This window comes from Manacus candei, unplaced genomic scaffold (assembly GCF_025592945.1).
Source record: "Manacus candei isolate 608988 ecotype Guabito, Panama unplaced genomic scaffold, ASM2559294v1 h1tg000084l, whole genome shotgun sequence".
Lineage (NCBI taxonomy): Eukaryota > Metazoa > Chordata > Aves > Passeriformes > Pipridae > Manacus > Manacus candei.
In genome coordinates, this window is record NW_026138132.1 from 4,658,756 (window position 1) to 4,685,674 (window position 26,919).

The 26,919-nt window shown below is 50.7% G+C and overlaps 1 protein-coding gene across 2 annotated transcripts in view; it reads right to left on the minus strand.

The window, feature by feature from the left end:
• Window positions 1–26,919, minus strand: part of GFPT1 (glutamine--fructose-6-phosphate transaminase 1) — a 42,565-nt gene extending 15,646 nt beyond the window's left edge. For both annotated transcript variants that reach the window (XM_051812059.1, XM_051812058.1), the window contains exons 1-14: window positions 26,842–26,919; window positions 15,852–15,959; window positions 15,371–15,478; window positions 13,857–13,982; window positions 13,085–13,143; window positions 11,669–11,803; window positions 10,521–10,582; window positions 9,776–9,855; window positions 5,937–6,042; window positions 4,606–4,769; window positions 3,769–3,864; window positions 3,389–3,486; window positions 1,855–1,975; window positions 281–438 (exon numbers count right to left, since the gene is read on the minus strand). In XM_051812059.1, coding sequence (XP_051668019.1) covers window positions 281–438; window positions 1,855–1,975; window positions 3,389–3,486; window positions 3,769–3,864; window positions 4,606–4,769; window positions 5,937–6,042; window positions 9,776–9,855; window positions 10,521–10,582; window positions 11,669–11,803; window positions 13,085–13,143; window positions 13,857–13,982; window positions 15,371–15,478; window positions 15,852–15,959; window positions 26,842–26,848 — 1,428 coding nt within the window. In that variant the 5' untranslated portion in view covers window positions 26,849–26,919. The remainder of the gene's footprint in view (window positions 1–280; window positions 439–1,854; window positions 1,976–3,388; window positions 3,487–3,768; window positions 3,865–4,605; window positions 4,770–5,936; window positions 6,043–9,775; window positions 9,856–10,520; window positions 10,583–11,668; window positions 11,804–13,084; window positions 13,144–13,856; window positions 13,983–15,370; window positions 15,479–15,851; window positions 15,960–26,841) is intronic.

The window sequence follows — 26,919 nt, forward strand, 5'->3', positions numbered from 1 at the left end:
GGGCTCACCCTGGTGCTGGGCTCACCCCGGTGTTGGGCTCACCTTGGTGCTGGGCTCACCCCAGTGCTGGGCTCACCCTGGTGCTGGGCTCACCCTGGTGTTGGGCTCACCCCGGTGCTGGGCTCACCTTGGTGCTGGGCTCACCCCGGTGTTGGGCTCACCCCGGTGCTGGGCACACCCCAGTGTTGGGCTCACCCTGGTGCTGGGCTCACCCTGGTGCTGGGCACACCCCAGTGTTGGGCTCACCTTTGTGCTGGGCTCACCCTGGTGCTGGGCTCACCTTGGTGCTGGCCACGCCGATCTCGGGGCCCGCGTTGATGTGCACCCCGCAGTCGGTCTCGCGCGAGATGGAGCTGCCCACGGTGTTGGTGATGCCCACGGTCAGGGCTCCCCTCTCCTTGCAGTACCGCAGGCACATCAGGGTATCTGCTGTCTCACCTGCACATACGGGAGGGAGGGGCTGGGTCCTGCTGCCATTGCCCCGTTCTGGGAGCTCTGTGCCTGCTGCAGCAGCTCCCCCTGCCCCAGCACACTGCCTGAGCCCTGAGCACAGCACAGGCAGAGCTGCCAAACACAAAACCTAACAACGGGATTTGGGGCAAGGAAAACTCAGTGTTCTGATGTGGTTCAAAATAAAAGGGGACAAAAAGGGTATTTTCTTCAACAAACCCAACTTTCTTCCTTTTTCTGGTTAATAAAAATTTACCTGGGGCAGGGAGGGGTGAGGGAAAAACATATTAGGGATGCCTGGAGCTGTTCGTGAGCTGATCTCAGAGATGGGATAAGAATAGAAGGTGCTGTGTGTCCCTGCTTGTGTCACCAGTTTGCTTTAGTCCTAAAAGGACACACCCCTGAGTGCTGCACATGCGAGGTGACAACAGAAAACCCCAAGGTTAGTTTAGTGCCCTCATCCCTCAGGGCCCAAACCTGCCCTGCTCACTGCTCCACTTACAGCAAGTCCTGTAGAGTGGGAATCTGTGGCCAGAACCAGATTTATGGGTGGGGGGAAACAGTTCTTTGAGCTCAGTATTCACTTTGGGTTTGTACTGCCTGGTGAGCGAGCTCAGGTTCCAGGGAAATCTGTGTTAGGTTGCCATATCCAACACTTCAGGGGAAAGATGGAGCCCCTCCTGTGCCCTAAGGAGTGTTCCCTGTTCGACTGGGACAGTTCTCCCCAGGGAGACCATGAGCCCCCCAAAGAGGATAGTTTGAAACACTTGCTACTGAGAACACAAAATTGCTACCAAAAGAGTATTTAAACCCGTGGGGATAAAGCAATGACCAGTTTTAGTGTCACAGTTGAAGATCAGTCATAAAAATCTGAAATGGTAAATGCAACTAAGAGGGAAAAACAATGTATTTTTGTATTGCAGTTGTCTTTGAAAATATGAATATGATACACATCATATACTTTTTTTTATGCTTCAGTGTGCCTTTTATCTCCTACTCCATTCCAAGGTGGTTGTATTTTTTGATACTTGTGTCTAATAGTTTCATTTCTTCAGTGGCTCCAATCCACCATATGGCAGTGCTTTAACTAGAGAACTACAACTATTCCAAAGAGCTGCCTTTCCCCAGAGCTCAGCAGCATGCTTTAGTCTGATGATTGATGGAATAATTCCTCACAGAGAAAGGAAACAAAATCACTGTTACCATATGTAAAGCCCAGCCACCCAAACCCTGCAGATGGACGGGAGCAGAACCACTCTGGTTCTCCCCATCTCCAGGCTCCATGTGCCCAGTCCTCCCCTCACAGGTCCCACAGCAAAGCACAGACAAGCACAGGGTCTGGCCCTGCTGCCCCTGCCCTCCCTCCCTGCTGTGTGCAGGCAGGAGGAGTGCAGGGAGCTGTACCTGACTGGCTGAGGAAGAAGCAGACGTCGTCTCGGAACACGGGGGTGTTTCTGTCCAGGAAGTCACTGGCCAGTTCCACCATCACAGGCAGTTCAGTCAGTTCTTCCAGCACCTGCCGGGTCTGGGACGAGGAGATGGCAGGTATGACATCATGTTTATAAAACCAAGTGTTTGCAGCACAAAGAAGCCTTCTAGTTGCCACACACTGGAAAATATTACTCTCCAACTCCCAGGTGAGCATCAGTGCTGGGTTATGTTTTGGTTACTCAGTAGGCCCACACTGAAGTCACCAACTGCCCCTGGTAACGTGCCCTTGCCTTGGCAGCACAAACTCCTCCCTCACAGGGAGACTGCTCTCAAGTCAGTGTCACTTATTATATAATCCTCAGTATGTATTATATAATGCAGGGTGTCCTTCTGTCAGACTGTACCTTGAACTCAGAAACCAGCACCTATATCCAGGCCAGGCCAGAGGCTGTTGGCTAGTCCATGTTTGAATTATCTTACAGGGCTGATCAGGAGGGACAAACGTGTTCTCTTGTGGCCCTTGTCAGTCAGTTCCCATCGCTGTGCTCTGCAGCACTGTTGAGAGGAGGAAAGGATTCCTCTGGAAAGCTGTGAGCACTTTTAACTGCAACATTTCAGGCTGCCAAGCTACCCCCCAGAAAGGCTCCAGCGACCCCTCCCCTGTGAGCAATGGGGGGTCAGACCCTGAGGACAGAACCCCACTGTGGCTGCAGGCACAGTCAGTGCTGCTCTGAGACACAGAGAGGAACTGCTGCACTGGGCAAGCACAGGGATGTCTGCAGGCCCATCCCATCACTGTCCACACAGCAGAGCAGGAAATCCTTCCTGGCTCGTGGTAGCCCCCACCTTGCTGCACCATTTGCATTCTGCTCTTGCACTGTCCTTCCCCTGCCAGCTGTCTTTTACAATAGAGCAGGTTTTGGTTTTTAAAGCCTTCCATAACCATGAAAGCCACAGGCAACATTTCCATAAGTATTCAGGTTCTTCAGCTTTTTTTCCTCCTGCTGCTGCTGTAACTGCAAGTCTGGTGTTTGCAGCTTTCATGAGGGTCTTCATTCACCTGAGTGCACTGGCTCCATCTGAACCTGAAATCAGTCCTTAACCTGCCTGCACTCTCTACACACTCTCCAGGGAGACCTGAGAGCACCTTCCAGTGCCTGAAGGGGTTCCAGGAGAGCTGGAGAGGGACTTGGGACAAGGGATGGAGGGACAGGACAAGGGGCGATGGCTTCAAACTGAAAGAGGGTAGACTATGATCAGACGTCAGAAAGGAATTCTTCCCTGTGAGGGTGGAGAGGCCCTGGCACAGGTTGCCCAGAGAAGCTGTGGCTGCCCCATCCCCGAGGCCAGGTTGGACAGGGCTTGGAGCAACCTGGGCTCGTGGAAGGTGTCCCTGGGACTGGATGGGCTTTAAGGGCCCTCCCAGCCCAAGCCATTCCTGGCTCTGTGACTCTGTGCCTGCTGCTGAAGGCCAGCTGAGCCCCCTCCCAGCCCAGCCCTCGCTCACCGCCACGCCCGCGTGGTAACTTGTGCCACACGCGATGAGGATCAGACGCCGACACCTCTGGATCTCCTTGATGTGATCCTTCAGCCCACCCAGGTTCACTGTAAGAAGATTCAAAGACAGAAATTAGGGGGGCCAGGTAGCCGAGATCACTGGTGCTACCACGATGTGTTACCACCTCCATCAACCGCTCAGCAAACAAACATCACAAAAAGATCTTGCCCCCAGCACGTGGAATTCTGGAGGCACCCTGGGGCACACACCATCTGACACCAGCAAGGTTCTCATCCCCCACATCATCCCCTGCTGCCTCCACTGTAACTGCTGTGAGGAACTGCTGGACACTGAGCTGTCAGAAAGGAAGGAGGCTCAGTCTCAATTACCAGTGTAGTCATCAAAGTTGACCCTTCCTCTCATCGTATTAACGACGGATTCTGGCTGTTCAAATATTTCCTTCTGCATAAATGAGCTGAAGTTGCCTATGAAGAAAAAGAAAGAAAACAGATTAGAACACTTTACCTCCTGGTAACTTCAATTTTAAATTACCTCCTGGTAATTGAAATTTTTCCTGTGTTTATAGGGAGAAGCCTGGAGCAGAGTCACTAACGGGCCAGTTACCACTCAGAGATTATTAAATTGATACTTCTTTTTCTGCCAAAGCATCAGCTCATCATGAGAGCTCGATTCAGATTCCTAGAAGGTGTAAGTGAAGGGGCAGATCCAGAATGGCAAGTCTGCTAGGGATCAATCTTGGAAAAAACGGCTGGCTCCGAACAGGAGGTCAAATTCTCAGCCCCACAACTGTCCCCATTATTGTGTTAACAGCAAGAGGGAAAGTCCCAGCAGATGTAAGGACTTTTCTCCCCATGAGGGTAATAAAGCACAGGAGCAGGTGCTCAGACAGGCTGTGGGATTTCACAGAATCACAGAATACGCAGAGTTGGAAGGGACCCACAAGGATTATTGAGTCCAACTCCTGGCCCTGCGTAGAGCCCTACCCAAGAGTCACACCATGTGCCTGAGTGCAATGTCCAAATGCTTCTGTCCTTGGAGATGCTCCAGCCTTGACTGAACACTCTGGTTTGCCTGAACACCCCGCTCTGCTTGGTCCTGGCTCAGGGACTGGCCCAGGTGACCTCCAGAGGTCTCTTCCCCCCTCATTTATCTGTGTTTGCAGGGAGGGTCTGTGCAGCTGCACAGGTGACCCCAGGAGCTCTCACCCTTCATGATCTGCTGCAGCTCCATCTGCAGGGTCTGCACGGCCCGGCCCGGGTGGTCTCCGGCCGTGCGCTTGATGCGGTGGATGGACAGACGCCCGTCCACCACGGCCGCCACGTCGTCGTCCTCCAGGAAGATCACCCTGTTGGTGTGCTCGATGACAGCACTGGGGACACACAGCACTCACGTGAGACTCCCACAGCTGCAGCCCCTCCCCAGCCCAACACACAGCTTCTGATCCGAGAAAGTTGCTCATTTCAAAGGAATTTCTCTTAAAATCAGACGAGTCCCGTAAAGTGCATTCCCACCCTGCCAATGGAACTGGATTTTTTCCACCCAGCTCATTATTAATTTCAGTGCCTGCTTTAAGGAGAAACTCTGCACTCCTCAGACACAGCAGCATGTGCAGCACTGGGATGTGACCATCAGGAGCTGGGCAGTGAAGCCAGGACAGTGCTTTGCCTTGGCACACAGGCTGCTCAGCCAGAGGAGCAGGTACCCTCCTTGGTTTTTCCAGGGATAAGCCACTGTGGCTACCTTCCCCATCTGCAGAACTGGGAACAGCTTGGCCCCCAGTACAGCCCACTGAGATCTGCTCAGAAGCACCCCAAGAATTAGACACTATCAAACACCTCCCCTGCCTGCAGTTTACCTGGGGAGGGTCAATACTGGCATTACCAGAGGGATTTAACATCTGTGGCCAGGTTTTAGTCTGTGCTCTCTCTCAGCTGAGCTCAGGTACAGCAGCTCCCTATTTTAGTAGCTTTTGTCCTGACCTTGAGCGAGTCACTGAAAAGCTTTAAAACCAGAACACATCAGGGTGTCCTAAGACTCTCCAAAATACCCTGATGAAAAGAGCTGCAGAAGTCAACCACTGCAGGATTTTTACATTCCTGGAGCAAGCATTCATTTCCCTAATACAGAGAATCCCAAAAGCTCTGCTAAGGCTGCAGCCAAGTTAGTCTCTCCTCCCTCTAGGATTACAGTAAGACACCTTTGATGATGAAGGAATTGCATGTTTGAAGAGAATCAACACAATTCTCCTGGTAATTAGCATCTGTCCTGTTAATTTAGGTCAGTACTCTCTCAGGTTTCCCATCAGTAGGAAATCTTATCAACAGATGTGCCTGAAGAAGGGTAACACCACTACTCCAAGGAGAGCATTCACTCCTTGAACAGAAACTCTGATTCTGTTAATATTTGTAAAGCAATGGCCACATACACACCATTTCCTTTATTCACAAAGAAACCACAACCTCCCCATCTCTTGTTCAAGGCCTCACCTTTAAACAGCCTATTTTTATATACACTAAAAGAGGCTGAAGAACCTTACCTGGCATCAGAAGCAAAGTAATACTCCACAGCTTTCTCCTCCACGGGGAAGAGGCAGGTGGTGCTGTCAACACGGGACAGGCTGCAACTTCCCTTCTTGTCCTTCCCTGGAAGACACGAGGATCAGGAGCTGCCCACACGGACACAGGGCACAGGTCAGACCCACAGAGGCCCCAAGGCTCAGTACCAACATGAAGCACTGTTTTGATCCCCGTGGGTGGTCACAGTGAGTGGAGCAGTGACGGGACAGGGCAGCACAGCAGCACTCGGTGGTGTTGTGCCCGTTCTCAGTTTGCTTGCAAGGGGTTTATGTCCTTTCCAATTCAATCTGCAAGTGTAGTGTTAGTGCAGGGGTTTAAGCATAGAGGAAAATGTAAGTAAAAACTCAAATGGAAGTTCTGTGTGGCTCCACCAGCAGAGAGTTCAAGCTGCTTTGTGAGCAGCCACATTCACCCACTCGAACCTGCCCTGGGTGTGATTTTGAGTTTCTCCCCTGCTCCTGCCTCACTGACTCTCCTGAGGCTCTCAGAAATGGAGCAGGATTGCTCTTTTTTTGTCAATTATTCTCAGCACTGGGGAAATTCTTTCAGAGCTGCCACCTGTGCAACCACAGTGCTCCACTGAGCACAGCAGATGTAACCCAAGCCCAGTTCTGTCTGGCTGAGCTCATGGTCAGACACAGCTCAGGAAATCCAGGATTAAGTGCTCAGCGTTGTTCCTGTTCTATCAAATACACCCACCTCACTCTGATCCAAAAATCAGACCTGCTGTGGGTCCTGGGCTGTTGCCAGGAGGGATCCAGGTGTGCTGGAGGGGACAGGACTGAGAAGCAGCTTCGGAAAAACTTGTGCTCAGCCTTAGAGAAATCCACCAGGGATCCTTTCTGGAATACTCTGCTAATTCCCAATACTCTCTGATTTTCCTCCTCAAAAAACACCTCTCAGTGGTGAAGCTCATCAGGAATGCAGATGAGGACCCAACACCTACTGCTCAGCACTGGCCTCCAGCAACATCATTTGCCAGTCACTGTGCAGGGTATGGGAAGGGTGGGGGTGGATTAATCAGCTTATCTACCAAAATGTGGCTATTGCTGAAGAACAACAGCACTGAAGTTACTCTATTCTATATTTATTCCATAATCCTGATGTTGTTTCACCTACTGGACACTGATCTGATTCAGTGATGTAAGTACAGCTCATGGTGTTTAGATTTGTACTTCTGCAAATGAAAATGTAAAGAAAAAATACTGCTTTCATGTTGGTACTCGGGAAGAAAGGTCCACTCAGCAAGGATTTAGAGCCCTCCACTTGAGTTATTAAGTCAGTAAATGAGGAGAACAATATCTTGGTTGTTGAGTTGAGACAGGACAGGCTGATTTGGTGTTGAGACAGGACAGAGCAGAGCTGTCTGTTAGTGGCCATTCCCCAAGAGAAGCACCCAGACCTGATCAAAACATGCAAATTTGGTTTCTTAAAACATAACACTTCCCTGCATTGACTTTATTATGTTGCATTGCTTTCCTGTATTCCAGATTCTACACTGAGCTGGAACTGGAACATGTTCTTACTGTGCACACACACGTGCAGTGTGTGTGATTTCCAAGGAGGGGTTGGGAAGCTGCAGTGAGCATTATCAGCCAATTATGATTACTATGTTATCTATGGATTTGTCCACAGATTGTCCATTTATCTACAGATAATCTGGACTGTTGCTCTCCAGCACCAACCCCCCACTTACTAGAATTTAGAAGCAACACAGAGGTAATCCTTTACTCCTTCACTCTTTTCCCTTCTGAATCAAAAGTGGAGACACCATGGAGAATAAACACAGGTACAGTAAAAATGGGTAGGGAAGTCAGTTTTTCAGCCTCCCTGAGAGCTGAGGTACTTTAGTTCCTGAAGTCCCTGGGAATTAAGGTTAATCTGACTTCAGAATTTTACCCTCAACACTTTACACTGACTTGAGAGCTGTGTTTGCTAAAAAGAAACAAAATCTCACCTGATGTTTGCAGCCAGGCAAACCAGCTCTTGGCAGAGAACACAGTGCACCTTTCCACAAACCCAGGTTTGTTCCTCCTCCAGCAAGAGGGGTTTCTGAGATCCCACCCACTGAGCTGCCAGTGCCTGAGGCCACCAAGAATCAGATCTTTTCTCTCACAGAAAAGGGCTCCCCTGCTTCAGATGTGAACTCAGTGCCTCACATCACATGTGATGGGTTGGCCTTTAAAAAAAGTTAAGTACTTAATGTGAATTAAAAATGGCTCACCCTGATAAATGAGCAGAGGGAAAGAAGTTCCAGCCTCAGGCCAACTTTAATGCTTCGACCAGAGGCTGCAGTTCAGCCTCACACCACAGTCAGGGGCAAGATGCAGCTCTGACAACCAGAATTCCAGAAGGAATTTTGGACAATGCCTGCATCAGGATTATTAGCAGCCTCCTAGTTTAGTGGGCTTTGTTTTCTAAGGTAATTTACTGTTTCCTCCTGTAGTCAGAGCTGCAGGGAACATGCACTGTCATCAGTTTTGCACATATGCTGAGCATTATGTCCCAATATTTGAAATGGGATGGTGGGTGGATTTTCCTGTGTGTTGCTCATGGTGTTTCTGATCAAGAAGAAATTCTGGTTATCCCACTTGTTCACTACCCTACACAGAAAGCAATAACCACATATTAAAGAGACAATGCATCTTTGTGTCATCTGTGATTCCTTTCCTAAAGAACTGGAGGATTTGTCTGAAATTTCCAGTATTAGCTTTTTTCTGGTAGGCACCTTCCTCCATTTTTATGGATATTCCATCAAAAGAATGATCCATAGATTGTACAGCTGGAAGTGCAATTGGGAAAAAAAAACAAACCAAACTTCAGACACTCAGTAAATAAACACAGTGTTACATACATACATAAAGGATTACTGCTAATTATCCAATACAACCAAGAGGCAAAGCTGCTGGCACTGGTTCTTGCAGCAAGGGAGCAGCTACACCGTTAGGAAGCAGCAAGACACAGGACAGCAATTGCTCTGGATCAACTCCTTTGGATCCCTGCACTGCTCAGAACACAAGTCCAGGGCCCAGGGACTGAACAGGTTCAGACCCTTCCGACAACAGCAAATTACAGGGTAATTCTCAGTCCCTTTTCACTTTCAAGGGTGTAACTGTGTGTCTGTGGTGGCAAAACCCTCGTGTGAGACAGACAGACAGACAACATAACTACACGTTAAATACAGATGGTTACACAAAGGGTGTGGGACAATTCTGATGCTTAAAAGTGCTGTTGGGGGGTGAGGGAAAGGTTTGGGATCGTGCCAAGCCTCCAACCTAAAAAGTTCTGTCATTTTTGTTCTTGAAAACAGCCAGGTCTAGGAATGCCAATATGCCACACACAGAATACACATCTGAGTATCTGTGTTTAACTACACTGTTACCTGTACTGTACTGAACTGTTCTAACACCCCTGGAAGTGCCCAAGGCCAGGGTGGACAGGGCTTGGAGCAACCTGGGCTCGTGGACGGTGTCCCTGCCCATGGCAGGGGGTAGAATGAGATGGGCCTTAAGGTCCCTTCCAACCCAAACCATTCTGTGATTCTGTGATTCCATTTTATTCTACGAAGATGTATTTTCCTTGCAGCCACTGGACATTAAAGCTTTGATTATAAAATCGGGGACTGACACGAGGGATGTGGTGGCAGAGCACGTGTGAAAAACCTACTTTAAAAAAATCTCTGATAACGGTTTAATTTACGATTTACAGACAGCAGTTTAAAAGTACAATCTGCATCCCAAGGCACACAAGCCTGTGCAGGATCTGTGCCCTCCCTGGGAGAGGGAAGGGTCCCACTCACCGGTGCGGTACAGGATGGGGATGTGGTCGGTGGAGAGCTTGTGCTCGCTGCGCACGCCGATGAGCAGGGGGCTGCCTCGCCTGCAGGAACAGCAGGACAGCCTCAGACACAGCCCACCCTCAGCCCACCCTCAGCCCACCCCAGCACGGCAGCTGAGCCTCTAGAGCCTCCCAGAGCCACTGCAAACAGGAGAGGCCACAACAGAGCGAGAGGATCTCGGAACGAACACAACACAAGGATGTGAGGAACCTGTCTGAAGGTCAGAGAAAACTCTGCCAGAGTCACTGCAATCCCACAGACACCTGAACTGGGAACTGCTCCTCAGTGCACGTACCCACAAACAGGCATTGGCACCAAAACTCAACACCTGTGTAGGCACATGTGTGGCTAAACCAACCCAGCTGATGTTGATGTGTAAAAGTCAGGCAGAAAACCTGAACACGGGGCTGGCCCAGCTTCCAGGTCAAATGGAGGACCCACCCAAGTGCTGTCACAACAGCAAGCACCAAATAAAAGATAAAACCATCTTCTTTCAAATCACAACCAGAGTATACCAAAAAAAACCCAAAGCTTTTTTATCACGACCAGACCAGGTGTGATACAGCTGGTCACCAAGACATTTTCCAAATATCTCTGGGAATTTTCTGTTATGGTAGATGAAAAATAGGAGAAAGGAAATTAAAAACAACAGCTACTCTCAGCCCAGCACATCCAGTGTGATAAAAACAACCTCTACCACATTTACCTGGTACCAACGGCCTGCCCAGGATAGTGAACACTCTTGAACACAAGGGCAAAAGCACCTTCCTGGAACAAGAGAAACACAAACTGTTTATCCTTTCACGTGAGGCCTGGGCACCATTTCAGTATTCCCAGTACAGAAGCTGCTCCCGTGTTTCTGGGAACAAAGAAGATACACCAAACAGGTGGTTCCACAGATGTCTCAGAACCACCTGTAGCTGCAGCCCCCTCACCCTGGAAGGATCTCCCTCCCCTGAGCCCAGGCTGTGCATCCTTAACCATGGAATGAGTGTTCTGAACCCCAGAGAGACACTGCAGCCAGACAGCCTTGGTTACCCACCCCATGCTCCTGCATTAGCTCAGAGCACAGTGAAGGGACCTACAAAGGCCAAGGAAGCACCAAAACCTTGGGGTGTTTGCCCAGGTGAGGTGGCACAGAACGTACAGGTGAGCCAAACCTGCCAGCAACACACGCTCTTGGCCTGCTGCTACAAGAGCTCCTGGCAGGGAAATCACTGAAAAACTCTCCTGAACGAGGTGCTCTGGGATGAGAGGTAAATTGTGATGGATCCTGTTCCTGCACATGGCTGGGCACGGACTGACACGTGGAACCAGAGGCTCTGCGGTGGAGTTCCCACAAGGGGTCAGCAGCTCTCCCAGATGGAGATTTCAGGAAGGACTGGAAGCACAGACTCACCTTCACACGATCTCTCCCAGGCCAGCTCCCACCTCCCACACTCAGCCCCCCACACCCCAGGGACTGGCAGCCTCCAAGGGCTGCTGTGCCCCAAAATGGAGACCTTTTCCAGATGAGCACTGACTAATATTAAAGAAACCCAAAGGCATGTCTGAGATGAACTGCCAGAGGCAGGAGAGACAGAAATGTGCCCCTGAGCATCCTGCAGTGGTGGCACGGGCAGGCTGCCCTGGGCAGTGCTGGAGGGCAGCTGCTGATCTTGGGCACTGTGTGCCTGTGCTGGATCCCTGCCCTGGCAGCATTACCAGCTGCTGGATGACCCTCTCCACCAGGGTGGTGAAGCAGTGCTGTCTTTGGTGTCTTTGGCACTGTGTGTCTGTGCTGGGTGCCCTGGCAGCACCACCAGCTGCTGGGCAGTGTGTCTGTGCTGGGTGCCCTTGCCCTGGCAGCATTACCAGCTGCTGGATGACCCTCTCCACCAGGGTGGTGAAGCTGATGTCGTCGCTGTCGCGGTTGTCGTACATGTACTTGACCAGCTTGGCGATGCTCTCCGTGTCCGTCTCCGACTCGAAGTCGTAGCCTTTGCTCTCCTGCAGCGACAGCACGTGTGGGTGACCAGCCCCCTGCCTTCCCTCCCCTCTCCCTCCTCTCTTTGTTCCTGCATTTGCTTTTCCTTCCTTTCTCCTAACTTTTCTTCTTGCTTTTCCTTTTTATCCCTCCCTTTGACTTTTCTGACCTTTTCCTCATAACTTTTCTTTTCTTTGCTCCCACCTTCCTCATCTTTCCTTTTCCTTCCCTTTTTCTTGCCTTTCTTTTTTTTTCTGCCCGCCCTTTTTCTTTCCTGCCTTTCCTTCTTTCCTTGTTTTTTATCCTTCCATACTGCAGTTGTTCTTCCTCTTTTCTCCCATCTTTTTTTGAATTCTTCCCTCTACTTTTCCTCTTCCTTTTACTTTTCTGCCTTTCATTTTTTCCTTCTTTCTCTCCTCACTTCACATTTTCCTTTCATCCTTCTTTCCTGCCTTTCAAACTGCAAGAATATGAGGAAGGGAGCACAGGGCAGTGAGTGGGAGTGGGAGTGAGTGCAGAATGGAAGAGAGTGAGAGTGAAGGGGTGAGTGTGAGAACATGAGCAGGGGAGTGAGGAGGAGGGGGATGTGAGTGTGAGTGGGGAGGGAGAAGGAGTGAGTGGAATAATGAGGGGGTGTGAGAGAGGGAATGTGAACAGAGAGAGTGGGAGACTGGGAGTGGGAGCAGGGGTGTGAGGGATCAAGGAGGGAGTGTAAATTGGGGGAGTGAGCACTGCAGTGAGTATGAGTGTGAGAATATGAGTGGGGGAGTGAGGAGGGATGGGAATGGGAAGGCAAGTGGGAGTGAGGTAGAGAGGGAATGGGGGGATGGAACTCAGGAGTAGGAGAGTTACTGTGAGAGTCTCAGTGAAGTGGGGGAGTAGAAGGAGTGAAAATGAGATCTGGGGAGTAAGTGAAGGAACAGGACAAGTGGGGAGTGTGAATGTGAGTGGGAGAGTTTGAGTGGGGAAGTGAGTGTGAGAATACAAGTGGGGGAGTGAGTGGGAAGTGTGTGAGCACAGGTGAGTGGGAAGTGTGTGAGCAGAGGTGAGTGGGAAGTGTTGTGAGCACAGGTGAGTGGGAAGTGTTGTGAGCACAGGTGAGTGGGAAGTGTTGTGAGCACAGGTGAGTGGGAAGTGTGTGAGCACAGGTGAGTGGGAAGTGTTGTGAGCACAGGTGAGTGGGAAGTGTGTGAGCACAGGTGAGTGGGAAGTGTTGTGAGCACAGGTGAGTGGGAAGTGTTGTGAGCACAGGTGAGTGGGAAGGCAGGGAGGGAGTGTCCCACACACCCCCAGGGGTCACTCACCAGGAATTTGCGCAGGTCCTTGTAGTTGGTGATGATGCCATTGTGGATGACAATGAACTCTGGGGACAGAGGAAAGGCCCTGTTCAGCCCCAGCACCAGCCCCAGCCTGGCAGCAAAGCCCACAGCCATGGAACTGACCCCAGAGCCCACAGAACGTCACTGTGGGAGAGGCACTTGGCAGAACAAAGCAGATTCACCTCCTGCTGGGATTCCCTGCTCTGCCCCGCTGGTGTGGCTGGGAATGGCAGAGGATAAGAGTGACCTGGGTGGGACCAGGGCTGCCAAGATCCTGCAAAGCTTCTGGAGTCACTCAGGCACTTGGCAGCTTCCATCCTGCTGGGAGCAATTAAACTCCCTGCTGCTCCTGGGGCAGCTACACCCATCACAACCCACACTGTGACAGCCCCAAGCACAACAACCCCTTCTGTGCAGTGGGATCGGGGAAAAACCAAAATAAATGGGGAAAAAAGTATACAAAATCCTGCTCCAAGGAACGGTCACGAGAGTTCTCACCATCCAATTTCCTTCTGCCTTTACCTCCCTGCTCTGTGCCCACACACCCACCCAACCCCTGGGCACCAACCCCACCCCTCCCTGGGATCACCCCTCACTGCCAACACACCCCGTGGCCAAAAACCGAGTCCAGCCTCTGCAGCTTCCCCTCAGCTGGGCTCAGCACCACTGAATAAACCCCCAGCCCGGGTCCAGCCACCCCTCCAGGGCAGGGGAGGCAGCAGGAAGCTCCTGCAGAGGCCCAGGGGCTCAGACTCACCGTTGTTCTTGTCGGAGCGCTGGGGGTGGCTGTTGATGGGGTTGGGCTCCCCGTGCGTGGCCCAGCGCGTGTGGGCGATCCCCAGGTGCACGTCAAACTCGATGTCCAGGTCCATGTCCTGTTGCTCTGCAGCAGAAGGGGAAGGTTTTAGTCCTGAGGGGCTGTCCCTACCCCAAGGGGGGGTCTCCCCAGGCCTCCGGGGATCACAGGACAGGAATGCTGGCAGGGAAACAGAACCAGCAAATCCCACAGGACACGGAATCACAGGATTGTTAAGGCTGAAAAAGACCTTTAAGATCATCAAGTCCAACCAAAACACCAAGGTGTTTCCAGGGATGGACAATGCAGACGGACACAAGCAATCACCCTGCATTTCTCACCTTGCTAAAACACAAAATAACCTTTAAGAAAGAATCCAACCTTGTTATCTCTCAGGATGCCCCTGTGACCTGTCACCTGTGACTGTGCCAGCCCACCTCATGGCTACACACCACTTAGTTATTCATCCCTAACCCCTGTCTCTAGAAAATGTACCATTAGCAATAATATTTCTTTGGAAAAAAAATACTCCTTTTGTTCCACAAGTGTCTCCACAATCTCTTTAAAACTATCCTGCAACTTTCTTGAGCAGACAAACGTTTCCTCAGGAATCCTTTATCTCTCTCCTGTTTCTGTACCACACACCCCACCTCCTCTGGCCTTTCTGGCTTCTGGTTTACACCCAGAGCAGACCAACCCACCTCCTCCTGGGACACACAACACTCTGCACCTGAGGGTAACACAAGAGTGGGTTAAAAAGACTTGAATGACATCAACACAGCAGCTTTGGGATGTGAAACAGAGATCCTGACTGCTCTGAAAAGCACTTCCCCACCCTCACACAGCCCACCTGTATCCCACTCCCAACAACTCTGTGCCTTTGCATCGAGCTCAGATTTAGTGAACTTAACATCTCAATCAAGGGAACACAGAGAAGCAGAAAGGGCTGCAGAAGCCCTCACTGCCTGCTCTCATGATATGACAGTGTCACACACCAGTGCTTTCCCAAAGCCACCTGCAGAGCCCATCACCCCCAGATGGACAGACTGAGCTGGGACAAGTGTTACAAGTGAACAGTTAAAATCCACCTGGTGAGTTATTAGAGCATTTCTCCTTTCTGCTCAAGCTCTAGATAATTATCTCTCATCTTAAGGATTGATTTTGTTTGGGGTTTTTAGGTCCTTTTTAAAACATATTTCAGGTCTATTTTACTTTAACAGGCTGTGACTGATTTGTCTCAAGGAATCAGGACTTCTCTGTGCCTTCACCCCACACCCACAGGATCACTGGGGGTGCTCACAGCACATGGTGCCTTCACAGCACAGGGGTGAGTGTTGACACCTCTGGCTCTACACACACAGGCCACTTGGAAATACAGTGCTGGTGGGTAAAACAGGTGATATCCAAAACCCAAACGAGGGGAGAGGACAGCTCAAGGGAAGAGGGCAGGCAAAGGAAGAAAGGGAGATACTCACTGTGAACCTCTTCATCCAGGGCCTTCACTTTGCCCTTCTGCTTGATAATATGGATTTTGCAGGCATTGGCTTCCCAGTCTTTGTCATTTCCACCATCCAGTCCCACACCTAAGCACCACCATGGGACGTGGAGAAAGAGAGTGAAGTGCAGAAGTTATTACAATCTTTGAAGCAAACCAATACTGCCCTTTCTTCCTCAACATACAGGGAAGAAACCCCTCAGAGCAGAAATAAGTTTTCCTTTTGCCACCCTTGTCAGTATTTTTAAAGCCTTAGGAAAAAAAAAAGGCATCAAGAATGTTTATAGAAATCTGTATATTGAAAGTTAATCCAAACCTCTGACCACAGGCACGTCCAGTTTGTGTTTCAGTTTTCTTCAACAGTAGAAGACAGTAGAAACCATTCACAATTCCCCCACAAAACCCATCACTTACAAGCCAAAACTCAAAAGAAGAGGCAGTGTTGCTGGAGGGAGAGGTACCTGCAGAGTCATAGCCCCTGTACTCCAGCCGCTGGAGCCCCTTGATGAGGGTCTCCAGGATCTCCCGCCTCGTCCGGGGAACATGGTAGTTCAGGTAAGCAAAGATGCCTGGTTGGGGAAAAGAGAACAATCTTACCACACAATCACAGCTGAGGAAGCTCTGTATGTGCCAGCTCCTTTGTGTGTGCACTAAGTTAAAACTCAAACAGTACCATGAACTCTCTGCTGACAGTTTTCACCACCACGTTTTCAGCCCCACAGAGATGTCACTAACATTTAACAGACCAAAACTACCCAAAAACACCCTCATCCCTCTCCTGACTCTGAAAGCATCTGAGCAGGACAAGCCTGGGGGTGATGGGAGGCATAATTTCCCCGTGGGCTGGACCTACACAAGAGGATGAGCTGCCAGGGGACAACACAGGGCACAGAACACTCCTCCCCGCAGGTGAAGAAGTCAGGGCTCACTAACACAGAGCCAAGAACCTTCCTCCAAAGGAACTCTTCCTTCAAGAGCTTTCGAGTTCCTCCCACTAATTCACTGAGAACAAAATCATTTCACTCGTGCACACGAACACCCCCAAACCAATGGAGCTCCTTTTCCTGTGGGTTGCAGAGGAAGATTAATTGTTGCTTCTATTTTAAGCAGTGATGAGGACACACAAATTCCTCCATCTCTAATGCCAACCCTGGCTCCAGCTCAGAACCATTTCCTTTGGTGCCACCATGAAGCAGTAGGAGGAAAAGACATTTACTGGGTGCTAGAAATATCCATACTTGAAACCTAGAGTTTCACCCTGTAACATCTGAAAGGAGAAAATATCTGTGTGGAGTACAAGTGAGACCAGATTCACACAAACATCCATCTGTGTGACTGGGAATTCCAGGTTTGCCATTTGAGAACCTTTATCAAAACCTCTTGAGATTAGAATTCAGTCACACACACAAACCCAAAGTCCTTTTAAAGACATCTTTGATATTTTCCTGATGGTGCTGCCATACAGCTCCCAAACTTTTATTCATGGGTGAAACTGTGTTCCCAACAGGGCTTTTAGAGCATGCAGCTTTACACAGAGACTATTTTAAAGAATATTTGAAAAATTGCATTCTTCAGCTTTTTTGTGTTTTGGAATTAAACTAAATAGTTCCAAGCCTTTTGTTGTCTTTATTTTATAAGTAGGAATAGGGGCTACTCAGTGTTGATGGACACACAGAACATCCCACAGCAAAGTGCTGGACCATTTACAAGGACTGCTCAGCCACGGTAGGGACAGGGCCTTACACAGCCCAAGCTGTTCTGACCCCCTCCTGTTCCTTCTCCCTTCTCCATGGAAAGGTCTCAGGATAAGCTTGCCCTGAGCTTCACCTTCCCACTGCCAGGAGAAGTGACATGTCCCTGGAGCTCTGCTGCAAACAGAGCTCACCACAAATCCCTGATCTTCCACGCTGCTGCAAGAAATCAGATGCACTTTCTAGTGTTCCTTTTCTTAATCCTACTCAGACGAAGGCAAAACAATAAAAAAGGAGTTTTTCACTTGGTTCCTTTGGCTTCTGCCTTCATTTCCCAAACCACCCGCAAGGCTACCAGGACCAAGTTTATGAAAATTCAGTTTCCTTTCCATTGCTCCCGATCCCAAACCAACAGGGCACACGGGGCTGCTGCTCTCCCATGGGTTCTGCTCACCCTGAGTGCTGGATCCTCCAGTCTCACGGACAGGGTGAGCTCCTCCTCCCCAAACCTCCCAGCCCACAGCTCAGAGCTCAGCAGATAAAATCCCGACAGCAGCAAACACCTCTGCTGTGCTCCAAACGCCTCCTGGGAAGGATGCCTTCATCTCCAAACCCTCATCCCCACCCCTTGGCATAAAAACAGCTTTCCAATTTGAGATGCTTCGTTCACTCTGCTTCTAAAAACTGCCTTCTTCAGACAAACAGCAGCCTCCTGTTTGAAGTGAGCTGACTGAGTAGCTGTCAGGCTGAAGGACAGCACATTTCAGCTATATCCCGGATGCCCAAAATCCTTTAAATGACTCCGGGTCTTACAGCAGGAGCTGGAAAAGCCCCCCTCTGAACAGACACCCAATGCAGCAGGAGAGTTGCACATCAAACAAGTTACCATAAAGCAGAGACAAAAGGCACCCGAGAGGGCTTTCAAAGGCAGCTGAGCTGCAGCAGTCCCTGATACTTCCCTGTCACCTGCCAGGACATCCCAAATCCAGCCACTCCAGAAGGCATAACTAAAACCACCATGAGTAATTACAGAATCACAAACACTGCTTGCATTTTTTTTTAGAATCATCTAAATCATTTGATTGAAACCTCGCTCTGTGTTTGATGTATCCTGGATGCCACGCTCAGGGTCCCGTTCCCAGCCAATCCCTGGAGCTTCACACCTCGTTTGGATGGTGCTGGGCCCATCACAAGGTTCTCCAGAAGAACCTACAAGCCCTGCACCCCCTTGGTGGCATTTCAGCCCCCTCAGAGTGGCACAGCCAGTCCCACTGGGGCACAGTTCCCTGGGAACTCATCCCACTCCCACGGCACAGCAGCCCGGCCGCTCGGGCAGGACCTGCTGGAGAGGGAGCCACGAGGAGCCCTGGGGTGCTCTGGGGTTGGGACTCCATCCCCTGTGGCCAGGCTGGCTCCTGCACGGCCTTCCCGGGAACAGCAGCCGGGTGAGAGGCACAAGGGCCCATTGAGGGAGCACAGAGGAGGCCCTTCTTCCCTGGCTGAGCAGGAACGGGACAGGCTGCCAGGGACAGGGTGAGGCAGCCTCGGCAATCTGGGGACGGAGCAGTGGGGTATGGAAAGACACAGGGAGGAAGGAGAACTGAGGGAAGGTGGAGGGGAAGCACTGTGGGACAGCGAGGGCACTGAGGGATTGGCTCTGCCACCTTATATCCCACCCTGGCTCCCTGTCCATGTCTCCAGCCCCCACAGACAGCGGCGTGCAAGGGCTGGGAGGGAATGCTTTGGGATCAGGGGATGAGGGTGGGAGAGAATGCTTTGGGATCAGGGGATGAGGGTGGGAGGGAATGCTCTGGGATCAGGGGATGAGGATAGGAGGGAATGCTCTGGGATCAGGGGATGAGGGTGGGAGGGAATGCTCTGGGATCAGGGGATGAGGGTGGGAGGGAATGCTCTGGGATCAGGGGATGAGGGTGGGAGGGAATGCTTTGGGATCAGGGGATGAGGGTGGGAGGGAATGCTCTGGGATCAGGGGATGAGGATAGGAGGGAATGCTCTGGGATCAGGGGATGAGGGTGGGAGGGAATGCTCTGGGATCAGGGGGATGAGGGTGGGAGGGAATGCTCTGGGATCAGGGGATGAGGGTGGGAGGGAATGCTCTGGGATCAGGGGATGAGGGTGGGAGAGAATGCTCTGGGATCAGGGGATGAGGGTGGGAGGGAATGCTCTGGGATCAGGGGGATGAGGGTGGGAGGGAATGCTCTGGGATCAGGGGGATGAGGATAGGAGGGAATGCTCTGGGATCAGGGGGATGAGGATAGGAGGGAATGCTTTGGGATCAGGGGATGAGGGTGGGAGGGAATGCTTTGGGATCAGGGGGATGAGGGTAGGAGGGAATGCTCTGGGATCAGGGGATGAGGATGGGAGGGAATGCTCTGGGATCAGGGGATGAGGGTGGGAGGGAATGCTCTGGGATCAGGGGATGAGGGTGGGAGGGAATGCTCTGGGATCAGGGGATGAGGGTGGGAGGGAATGCTTTGGGATCAGGGGGATGAGGGTGGGAGGGAATGCTCTGGGATCAGGGGATGAGGGTGGGAGAGAATGCTCTGGGATCAGGGGATGAGGGTGGGAGGGAATGCTCTGGGATCAGGGGGATGAGGGTGGGAGGGAATGCTCTGGGATCAGGGGATGAGGGTGGGAGGGAATGCTCTGGGATCAGGGGATGAGGGTGGGAGGGAATGCTCTGGGATCAGGGGGATGAGGGTGGGAGGGAATGCTTTGGGATCAGGGGATGAGGGTGGGAGGGAATGCTCCTGGGACTGTGGGATGGCAGGCACTGCCCCTGTAACACCACCAGGCACAAAACCCAACTCATTTCCAGGCTGTGATATCACATTTTAAATGAGGGTATTTTCCATGGAAGCACAGGGGGGCCAAGGGTGTCACCCACACATGTGGAACTGGGAACTGAGCCCTCTGAAACCAAACCCTCCTCCTGAAAACAGTCTCACTCCACAGAAAGGCACAGTTTTTAGGCAGAAACTCATTTTCCTGTCATGAAATATTTTTTTAAAATGTGAATTGAACATTTTAGTCTCCATCCCGCTCCTGACACTTGGATTGCTACTTATTCTGAACCAAAAAAAATGGCTTAAAAGCAGAACTGCCTCCCTGCAGGCAGGGCTGGACACCTTTGGTAAATCTGAACCCAAATCAGACAGTGGCTTGAGAAGTCGTTTTCTCTGCACATTTCAGCAAGTTCAGTCACACCTAAACTAAAAAAAAACACCCAACCAACAGCTCCAAACTCGACTCCTTGTCAGGGATCACAGCTGCTGGCAGGGGAGGACACAAGGCCGTGCCCTCAGGAAGGGATGGCTCCTCTGGAACAAGAGGGAAAACCAAAGGGTTTACTCCTGCCTGTACTGCAAACAAACACAACACATCCATCCAGAAAGCAGCCAGCTTGGCACTTGTCTCAGGCACTGAAAACGTCTATTAATTACAGCACCATAAGGATTATTCAGGAGGCCTGTGAAAAAAATATGAACCTGAGACTAAGAATGCTACAAAAAAAAAAAAAAAAAAACAACCCCCAAAAAACCCAACCCAAGGAATTCAGTGCCTCTTATCAGAAAACACAGACTATGAAAAGTAAGGAAATCAGAAGAAATGCAAATACACTGTTAATGATGTGAAATATGCAGACACACTCCTCAAAAAAACACCAGACCCTGTAAACACTGGGAGATTCCATTTTGACTCAGTTCAGCTTTTAGACCCTGAGAGGAAAATAGCTGGAGTGATAATGGAGGTGCCCCTGGGAAAATCAAATTCTAAGAACTCACCTGTGAGCAACACATCTTACAGACGAAAATGAAAGTAAGACAAGGAGCTTTGAAATGCACCTTAGAGGAAACAGGAAAAAATGAAATAAAAATAGAATATGCAAAAATGACGCATAATTAAAGTAAAATATGGGACAATAAGGCTCCTGTAAAAGGACACAAGTCTTTTACAAAACACGACTTACTAATCTGCAAGCTAAACTCCAGTATCTGAAGGCTTATCACCCATTTATGACACTTATCATGATGAATTATGTGTAAAGAAGTTTCATTTACTGGAAATATTTACAAATGCATTTCATTTTCTCCTTTTCAAACATCCTGTAATGAGGTGACTCGTCATAGCTGGGGAAAGTTTGAGTGCACATTTCAAAACCAGCATTTTTACTGGCTCTTAACTATTGGGTTATTCAGGAATATCTGAGCAATCACACCTTGGAATCACTGCCACTTTTAAGCACAGTTCCACTGCCCTCAACAGAAAGACTGAAGAGGAAAGAAGTGCTTGATCTAGGAGCATTTTTGAAAAATATTCCTTTCTCCCAGCAGCCACAAGCTGGGCTGTGCAGAGAAAATTTTCCTCTGAAATCAGAGCTCAAGCATTGGGTCCCAAGTGTGTCACTGTCAGAGGGCACCCAGGTGACACAGCGTGACACACACGGCCCAGTGTGACACAGAGCCCGGGCCCTGCAAGGAAAACCCTCTTCTCACTCAACAGCTGAACAAAGGGTCACTTCATCCAGCCACAAAAGGCAGCCTGCCCCGAGGTGGGACACAGAACACCCAACCCTGCAGTTCAGCCTGGAAAGGACCTTTCTCTCACACCACAGGAGATGAGGAGACTCAACTGCACAGCTCTTGGTCAGGAGCTGAGGAGACTCAACTGCACAGCTCTCTGTCAGGAGATGAGGACACACCAACTGCACAGCTCTTGGTCAGGAGCTGAGGAGACACAACTGCACAGATCTCTGTCAGGAGCTGAGGAGACACAACTGCACAGATCTCTGTCAGGAGATGAGGAGACACAACTGCACAGCTCTTGGTCAGGAGCTGAGGAGACACAACTGCACAGCTCTTGGTCAGGAGATGAGGAGACACAACTGCACAACTCTGTCAGGAGCTGAGGAGACACAACTGCACAACTCTCTGTCAGGAGATGAGGACACACCAACTGCACAGCTCTTGGTCAGGAGCTGAGGAGACACAACTGCACAGATCTCTGTCAGGAGGGCTCTCAGAGAAGCACCAATCTCTCTGTCAAAGTGACAATTTCTTGAAATCACAACTCTCAGTGGGAACACGCTGGTTTGGATGAAATTCCAAGGCAAATCCAAGGAGTTCCACCAGGGTCCCATCTGGTGCATCCCCAGCTTATCCCCCTTGCCAGCCCAGCTGTCAGGTGCTGAAAATGTACAAACCCAAACTCCGAGCAGAACCTCCCAGAACCATGAATTTCAGGTGCCCAGCAGACCCAAAAAGAGGAGTTTTGGTTTCAGCCCCTCCCACACAAGGGCTCTTCAGTAACACCACCACACCTGCCCCCTGGAACTCACTGTGGAAATGAGCCAGCAGGAGGAAGTATTCCAGGAAACCAAGATATATGAGTGACATTTAATGACGTTTAATCACTCTATCTTGACAAGCCCTGAGCTGGCATTGTTCCAGCTGAAACACATGATATGTGAAGCAAAACACCAGCCCTGTGAACTTCCCTCTCGTCCAGCACTGTTTGGAACTGGGAATTCCCAGCTGAAAGAAAACAGCAGCAAAGACACTCCAGGAATGTCTGTCTGCCAGGCTCAGGAAACACAACAGCCCTGGCTGGAGTACACTAATACACCTCAGGACTTGACACTAATACACTTGGGAATTAGAACAGCACTCCCACTTTACAACATAATGAAGCATTTCAACTTAATGACATATTTAAACTACTGACCTGACACAGGAGTTTGCACACGTGGACTGAAAAGGCTCGTTCAAAGCATGTCAGCTTATCAGACAACCCCTGAATCACACTGAAATCCACAGTAAGGAGTCCTGTCTGTATTTCTCTTCAGTGAAATATCTTGATCTATACACTCTAGAACATAAAACATTTCCTTTCTTGTGGGTTTGCCTTAAAAACCTTACCTGAGGAACCACGAGAAGAGGTATTTGGCAGCTTGGGAAACCCAACTCTCTCTGAGAGCTGATTTTTAAAATTCAAGCCCAAATCCTGGGCCTGCTTACTGTCAGCTACACAAAGAGCTCCCTATAAACAGATGGTACTTTTAACAGAATAGAACTTTTAACAAATGGATGTTCCTGATTTTTATAGTTGACAGTCACAATACTTTTCCTGAGAACTTCATTTTCCTGTGACCTTTTCGGAGCTCAGATTCCTTTATTTCATGGGAAGTTCACAGGCAAATGAAATTAATCACTACTTCCAGACAAATAATCTTCTCCAGGATCTTGAATAGGTGAAGTTACTCAGGAACAGCTTCTCCTAATCCTTTTCCTACAAAAGCAGAAAAGCCTTCAGGCTGGGTTTACTCACAAACTCCTTTGTAGCATACCCTTTACTGCTAAACCACTTCCACAGACGATGCTATCAGTACATCCCCCTGGCAATTCCAAGGAATTCTTTATCCCAGAAGGGATGCTCAGCCCCACTGGAGTGGGCTCCTGTCACCTGCAGTTCAGGGAGGTGCCAACCCCTGTGTACCAAAGCCTCCCTATTTCTGCCTGGTCTGAGGAGCACAAGGTCAGACCCACCCTGGCTGTGCTGTCAGAGCTGCACAGGGGAGAGGTTACACCCAACCCATCACCTCCAGGCCGAGCAAAAAGCAAAGCAGGAAAACATCCCCTCAGTGCAGATCCACATTTGTGCACTGGATGCTGCTCTGGCTGCCCACACACACACCTCTCCCTCCCCAGCTGAAAGGGGCAGGGGTTCTCCTGCCTCACTGAACAACCAGAGCATCAGTTCTGGGGGTTCCCTCTGGGCAGGAACCACTGCTCCTGGTTCAGAGAAGGGCAGCCCCTGGGGACACCTCGGGGTGACAAATGGCAGCTCAGCAGGGGGACAGCAGCCCCCACTGCTGGACAGACAACCCCCAAACCTGAAACTCAAGTCTTTCTTATTCCCATTTTTATCTTCAGGAGTCACTAGTAATACAAGACCTAAATTCTACAATCCCTTTTGTCATTAAAATCAGTCACAGCATACAACAGGTTTACTGATTTACAGAACAGTCCATTGAGCCTGGCTACCCTGAAAAACCTGTTTTCTAAACTATTTCATAGATGCCATTGAACATTCATGCCATAGATGCCATTGAATGCACCATTTGGTGCATTCAGACCAAAGCACACCCAACTTACACTGGCCAGGTCTTCAAACTGCAAGTTTCTAATACACACCAAGAGCAAATGCTATTTTTCACTAGCACTATTAAAAGCAGAACCCCAGCACATCTCCATATTGCTGTCAGACACCAAGAACTGAACTTTGAGGTTCCTTTCCTTCCCCTGTCCAGCAGCAGGAGCCTGTCAGACCATGGGACTTTGTAAGGTCACACATAAACCTGAACACCAGGGAAAACATTGTTGGTAATTGCAGTCTGGAAGCTGAAGCTGTTGATGGAGTGAACTGAAGCTCTCCCTTCAGTCTCTCTGATAAACGAAGGTATCTGAGAATTCAGACAACAATTGCAGCACTGTCACATTTTTTCTGTTAAAACTCATCATAATAACCACCTTTCTGCATGAGATGAATTGGGTAAAACTCTGAAGGTGGCAGGGGACCCACCAGGCAAGACAAAGCAGTGTAAATCCCAACTTCCCATTCTATTCCAGAAACGTTGTCTGAGGATTCACCAGGCCTGTGCAGCTGCCACTGCCCTGTGTAACTCAGCTGCTCAGACCTTGTGGAACCCACAGCACGAGAGGTCAGGGCCCTCCACTGCAAGACATCCCCTCAGTCAGGAGAGACAAGTCAGATCTCCCACAGGATACATCTCTGACCCCCAGAACAAGACTCAACAGCAGAGTCAATAGTCACTAATGCTTTTCTCACTGTCTTCATAAAATGTTTCAATATCCAAAGAGAATTTTGCTTATATCATAAAGAGGAGAAACACATCAAGTCTGAACACAACTAAGTAACTCCCCCCAGCATTTTCAGGGCTTATCACACACAAAAAGACAAAAGAGCAGAAAGTTAATACTGCACATTTCAAAGGCTGGACCTCATATAAGGCAAGTACGAGGCACCCAAACCATCCCTATCCTTGCAGCAAGCTATTTATAATAATAATTATCCCTTCTATTCTTAGCTTTGCTCCACTTTGTACTTTTAACACAACTGAACATAGTGTTAAATGTAAGCTGGAGTTCCTTATGGCCTTTTCACAGTACTCCACAACTTCCACAAGGGAAGCTCAGATCTTCCCTTCACTGAATTTATACTTGGTTTTTGCATGGAAACTATTGTGTCTTCGATGGTTTTACATCTTAGTATTTGTCAGTAGGCCAAAGAGAAAACTGGTGCCACTTGACTGCAAATTGGGATGTGCAGTTCTGACCTGCCTTACCTTCATTTTTCTCTGACAAGGGCAGATGTACAGTCAGAAACACAATTTACAGAAATACAACACAAGTTCTACTCAGAAGGAAGACTGACAAAGAGGATCGATTCCCAGCTCCCTGGTAAAGAGGTTCTGGAAAGAGGGCACGAAGCTGGACATGCTGGCCAGGTACTGGAGGAGTTTGAAGGTGATACCAGTTCAACTCCACAAAAACAATGAGAGAAATGGCAACTTGCACATTAGGTACAAACCCCATAATCTTGCTTAGAGCATCACTTTAATTTTGCACATAAAACTAACAAAAAAGAGAAGGAAATGTTGAATGACAACAGGAAGAACCAACAGATCACTGTTGCATAGATATCCATGGAAAAACATGAAGACGACGGGACAGAAAGATAAAGGATCAGTGATATTCCCGTGTCCAAAAGAAGAGGCGGAGTGGCTGTACTGGAAGAGCAAATGGAGTGGAAAGGACCTCGGTGAGAGGAGCAGCCTCGCTGGCCCGAGCTGCTGCTCGCCCGGGGCAAGAGCTGAGCTCGGGGAGGCTCCGCTGGTGTGTCCTGAGCTGGTCCCGGCCCCGGGCACAGCCGAGCCCCGGCCGGACCCCCGCCCGCTGCCTCAGCCCGCACCGACCGAGCCCGAGCGGCCCCGAGAAACCCCCGTGTCACAACTGGAACGCCTCAAATCCCCACTGCTGTGCCCCGGGTGGGAGCGGCTGTGCCCACAGAGCCGAGCCGGGACCGGGCACGCCGGGGGCTCCCGTGTGTCCCCCCGGGCAGCACCGGGGCTCCCACATCCCCGCCGTGCCGGCACCACAGCCCGGCACCCCGGGCAGGGCTGTCCCGTCCCCACAGCCCGGCACCCCGGGCAGGGGCTCCCCATCCCCACAGCCCGGCACCCCGGGCAGGGGCTCCCCATCCCCACAGCCCGGCACCCCGGGCAGGGGCTCCCACATCCCCACAGCCCGGCACCCCGGGCAGGGCTGTCCCATCCCCACAGCCCGGCACCCCGGGCAGGGCTGTCCCATCCCCACAGCCCGGCACCCCCGCCCGAACTCGGGCGCTACCGAGGCCTTTTGTCCGCCGGGGCCACGTTCTGTCACCACCGGGGGACAATTCGCCTTTTCGGGGCATTAACACGAGCGAACCGCCCCCCCCGGCGCGGCGGGGCGATGGCACCGGGATGGCACCCGGGATACCCCGGGATAACACCCGGGATAACACCCGGGATAACACCCGGGATAACGGGGCCGGGGCGCCGCTCGCCACCCCCGGGGCGGCGGCAGCGCCCGGAGCCTCCCTCCCCCGGCCGGCCGGAGCAGACGGGGCCCGGCCCGGCCCTGCCCGCCGCCCCCGGCCCGGCCCGGCCCGTGCTCACCGCACATGGTGCTCCCGCCCGGCGGCCGCGCTGTCTGAGGCGCCGGGGCCGCGCCCCCCGCCCGGGCACCGCGCAGGC